Source organism: Coturnix japonica, unplaced genomic scaffold (assembly GCF_001577835.2).
Source record: "Coturnix japonica isolate 7356 unplaced genomic scaffold, Coturnix japonica 2.1 chrUnrandom488, whole genome shotgun sequence".
NCBI classification, from domain to species: Eukaryota; Metazoa; Chordata; class Aves; order Galliformes; family Phasianidae; genus Coturnix; species Coturnix japonica.
The window spans coordinates 128,965-134,250 of NW_015439883.1; the positions used below are offsets into that span (position 1 = coordinate 128,965).

Here is a 5,286-nt window from a genome sequence, read left to right on the forward strand (position 1 = left end):
CCCCCTCACCCTCCTCCTCCTCGTGGGGATCCCCCTCCCCCTCGGTGACGTCACCGGAAGTGGGGGGTGTTTCCCCTCGGGGGGGATTTCCGGTGTATTTCCGGGTTCGTTCTTTGACCCGGATGAAGCTCAGCAGCGCCCCCTGCTGCTCGGTCCGCCGGCGGCGATCACGTGACGCCGCCATGGGTTGGGGGGGGGAGGCAAGATGGCGGCGGGGGGAGGAGCTGGGAACCAGAGGGAAACATGGTAGGGGGGCACATAGGGACACCCAGCGACCCATAGAGACCCCATAGAGACCCATAGGGATGCATAGAGACCCCATAGAGACTATTGGAGGCACATAGAGACCCATAGGGACCCGTAGGGACCCCATAACAACACATAGAGACACATAGAGACGTATAGGAACCCATAGAGACACACAGAGACCCCATAGAGGCCCATAGCGACCCCATAGGGACCCATAGAGACCCCATAGGGACCCATAGGGACCTATATAGACACATAGAGACTATTGGAGGCCCATAGGGACCCCATAGAGCCCCATAGGGACCCATAGAGACCCATAGAGATCCCATAGGGATGCATAGAGACCCATAGAGACTATTGGAGGCCCATAGGGACCCCATAGCAACCCATAGAGACACACAGGGACCCATAGAGACCCCATAGCTTCCCCATATACACCCATAGGGACCCCCTAGGACCCATAGAGACCCCATAGGGACCCCACAGAGACCCATAAAGACTCATAGGAACCCCATAGGGACCCATAGAGCCCCATAGAGACCCATAGGGACCCATAGGGACATATAGAGACCCATACGGACCCATAGAGACCCCATAGAGCCCCATAGATCCCCATATTGCCCCATATCTCCCCCCATGTTCTCACATCTCCGTGTCCCCGGCCGCCATTTTGTTTCTCATGGCCTCGATCTCCCTGCGCAGCCCTTCCTTCTCCTGCAGCCAATCACAGCTCGCTCAGTTCCCCTCCCGGCCAATCAGAGCCCACCTGAGGTGGGTGTGTGTGTGTGGGAATCCTCCCATCCACCAATCAGATCCCAGCATCACCCCCCAGCTCTCCAATCCCGGCCGATCAGATTTCAACAGATCCGGCATTCACATAGGGAGGAAGACTCCCGGAGCAATCAGATGTACAAAGGGATGCCCCATCTACCAATCAGAATGCCACCATCCCAGAAGGCCAATCAGATCCCACCGCCCAGCTCCTGGCCAATCGATCCACCACCCGCTCCCGGCCAATCGCGCTCTCCACTCACCGCGCGGACACGTCTCACTTCCGCCCGTAGCCCGCCCTTTCACCGGAGCCGCTCCACGTGATCGCGCATGCGCGCGGCCGGTCGTGAGGTGATGAACGTAAAGAGCGCCGCTCATGAGACCCATGAGATAATAGGGACACATAGAGACCATAGAAACCCATTAGAGGACCATAGAAACCCTAGAGACCCTAGAAACCCCATAGAGCCATAGAAACCCATAGAGAACCACAATAGAACCCTAGAAACCCAATAGCGACCCACAGAGACCCCATAGGACCCATAGGAGACCCATAGAGATCCCTATAGAGACATAGAGACCCATAGGGACCATAGGATACCCATAGGGACCCATTAAAGACCACAATAGGACCATAGAGACCCACAGAGACCCCATAGAGACCATGGAAACCCATAGGACCCATAGGAACCCAATAGGAACCATAGAAGAGAACCCTAGAGACCATAGGAGACCCATAGGAACCCATAGAGGACCATAGGGACCCCATAGAGAGCCATAGAGACACATAGCAGACCCTAGACCTAGGGACCATAGGGACCATAGGACCCATAGGGACCCATAGCGACCCATAAGAACCATAGGACCCATAGAGACCCATAGAGACCCCATAGAGACCACATAAGGGAATCCATGAGACCCACAGACCCCATACGGACCCACAGAACCCATAGAACCCCGGCTTTGTGTCATACGACCCAGTAGAACCCATAGCGAACCCATAGAGACCATAGGAGGACCATTGAGACCCCAGTTAGAGACCCCATAGAGACCCCATACGAGACCCCATAGAGAACCCCATAGAGACCCCACGAGACCCAATAGGGACCGCCATAGAAGACCCACATAGCGACCCAATAAGAACATAGGAACCTTAGAGACCCATAGGAGACCCATAGGCCCATAGAGACCCTCTAGGGCCCGCATAGAGACCACCAGACCCCACTAGAAGACCCACCCCATAGAGACCCATAGAGACCCCATAGAGACCCCATAGAGACCCATAGGGACCCCATAGAGACCCACAGAACCCCATAGAGACCCACAGAGACCCATAGGGACCCCATAGAGACCCCATAGCGACCCATAAGAACCCATAGGAACCCATAGAGACCCATAGAGACCCCATAGAGACCCCATAGAGACCCATAGGGACCCATAGGGATACATAGGGACCCATAGAGACCCATAGGGACTCACTCACCCTCTGTTCTCGCTCCTCCATCTGTGGGGCAGGAGGGGATGTGGTGGTTAATGGGTTGCTATGGGGACCCCCCTGGACCCACAAGTGCCCCCAGCCCCATAAGTGCCCCCATAGCCCCCCATTATCCCCCATTGCCCCCCTATAACTGCCCCCCATTTACCCCGCCGCCACCACGTGACCACGCCGCCACCACGTGACCCCGCTCCGCCGTCGCCATGACGACCCGACTCGGTGGGAGGGGGCGTGGCTTCAGCCCCGTCACGTGATCGCCGAGAGCGGACCGCGCCCTGGGTGGGGTCACGTGAGGGGGAGGGAACCAATCAGAGAACGCCCCATAGAGCCCCATAGAACCCCATAGAGCCCCATTGAAACCCATAGAGCTTCATGGAGACCCATAGAGCCCCATATTCCGCCCCATAGAACCCCATAGCGCCCCATAGAGCACCATAGAGCCCCATAGAGATCCCATAGAGACCCATAGAGACCCCATAGCGCCCCATAGAACCCCATAGAGCCTCATATCCCGCCCCATAGCGTCCTATAGCGCCCCATAGAGCCCCATAGCGCCCTATAGCGTCCTAAAGAGCCCTATATCCCACCCCATAGCGCCCCATAGAGCCCCATATCCCACCCTATAGCGTCCTATAGCGCCCCATAGCGCCCCACATCCCACCCCCCCCCACCCCCCGGCCCCCACAGCCACGTGGTTCCCCCCCCGCCCCATATCCCCCCCCATCCCCCCCTCCCCCTCTATGGGGCGGTTCCGCTCTGGATGTTCCGGCCGTTCCTATTCCCGACCCCGAAGGAACTTGGGGGTCAGCTGTGGGGCGGGGTGGGGCGGCTATGGGGCTCTATGGGGCGCTATGGGGCTCTATGGGGCGCTATGGGGCTCTATGGGGTTCTACAGGGTTCTATGGGGCGCTATGGGGCGGGGATGCACATCCCAAACCCCACAGCTGGGCGCGGCTGGGAGCGAGGTGGGGGGAGCGCTATGGGGCGCTATAGGGTTCCATGGGGTTCTATGGGGTGCTATGGGGAGGGATGTAAGCTGCTGTGGGGCGCTGTGGGGTTCTATGGGGCGCTGTGGGATGCTATGGGGTGCTGTGGGGCTCTATGGGGCGCTGTGGGGTGGGATATGGGGCTCTATGGTGCGCTATGGGGTGGGATATAGGGCTCTATGGGGCTCTAAGGGGTGCTATGGGGCGGGATATGGGGCTCTATGGGGCGCTATGGGGCTGAGCCCGCCGTGCCCCACAGCTCTCGCTATGGGGCTCCTGGTCGCTGCCATCTCCGCCCTCCACGTCTCCGTCCTCATCCTCCTCTTCGCTGCCACCCTGGATAAGGTGCGGCCCCATAACTGCCCCATAACTGCCCTATAACTGCCCCATAGCATGGCCCATAACTGCCCCACAGCTGCCCCATACTGACCCATAGCTGCCCCATAGCTATGCCTCAGCTGCCTCATAGCTGCCCTATAGGGTGACCCATAGCTGCCATATAGTGTGAACCACAGCTGCCCCATAGCTGCCCCATAACTGACCCACAACTGCCCTATAGCTGCCCCAGAGCTGCCCCATAAGTGCCCTATAGATGCCCCACAGCTGCCCTATAGCTTCCCCATAGCTACCCTTCAGCTGTTTCATAGCTGTCCCATAGTGTGGCCCATCGCTGCCCCATAGCTTCCCCATAGCTGTCCTATAGTTTCCTTAAAACTGCCCCATAACTGCCCCATAGCTTCCCAATAGCTGCCCCATAGCTTCCCCATAGCTGCCCTATAGTTTCCTTAAAACTGCCCCATAACTGCCCCATAGCTTCCCCATAGCTGCCCCATAGTGTGCCCCATAGCTGCCCTATAGCTGCCCCATAGTGTGTCCCATAGCTTCCCCATAGCTGCCCTATAGCTTCCTTAAAACTGCCCCATAACTGCCCCTATGGGACGTCCGGGGCGTCTCTATGGGGCACCCCATGGGGGCGGTGTGGGGCAGTGCAGTGGGGTGCCCCATAGCGCTGTGTGGTCCCTATGGGGCGCCCCATAGCGCTGTGTTGTAGGTGTGGTGGGTGCAGGACGGGCGGAGCGTTTCCCTGTGGTACCGCTGCGTGGCGCTGCAGCAACACGAGCTGCGATGCGAACAGCTCAGCGCGCAACGTGAGTCAATGGGAACCGCGGAGCCCATTGAGAACCATTGAACCCATTGAGAACCATGGAGCCCCATTGAGAACCATTGAGCCCATTGAGCCCCATTCCACCATATACCCCCATTATTCCCCCATTACCCCATTGACTCCCATTACTCCATATTCCCCCATTACCCCATACTCCCCATACCCCCCCATTACCCCATATCCCCCTTTACCCCCTATTGATCTCCATTACCCCTATGGGGTAATATCTGGATATCTGGGTAATAGGGATCAATAGTGGGGTAAGGGAGGATATGGGGTAAGGGGATTCACATGGGGTATATTGGTATAATGGGGGTAAAGATGAAATATTGGGGTATATATAAGGGATATGAGGTCAATGGGGGGAATGAAGGGTAATGGGGTAATAGGGATCAATAGGAGGTAAGGGGGGATATGGGTGAGCTGGGGGTCGAATGGGGATGTCTGTTCTAGGAATAGGGCCTATGGGGGATAGGGGTAAGGGGTAATAGAGTAATATTGAGGGTAATAGGGGGATATGTGGGGGAATATGGGGATGGGTCAAGGCGTAATAGGGATCAATTAGGTGTGAGGGATATGGGAATCACTGCGGGGCTATAGGAGCTATGGGGGATATGGGG

At 57.5% G+C, this 5,286-nt stretch overlaps 1 protein-coding gene across 1 annotated transcript; it reads left to right on the top strand.

Moving 5' to 3' along the window:
* The first annotated feature begins 3,224 nt into the window (after positions 1–3,224).
* Positions 3,225–4,705, top strand: LOC107307125 (peripheral myelin protein 22-like). The gene is made up of 3 exons (XM_015850571.2): positions 3,225–3,318; positions 3,761–3,846; positions 4,553–4,705. Exons 1-3 carry the CDS (start codon positions 3,276–3,278, stop codon positions 4,688–4,690), a joined length of 267 nt encoding a protein of 88 aa, XP_015706057.1. The 5' UTR covers positions 3,225–3,275; the 3' UTR covers positions 4,691–4,705.
* Positions 4,706–5,286: the final 581 nt, after the last annotated feature.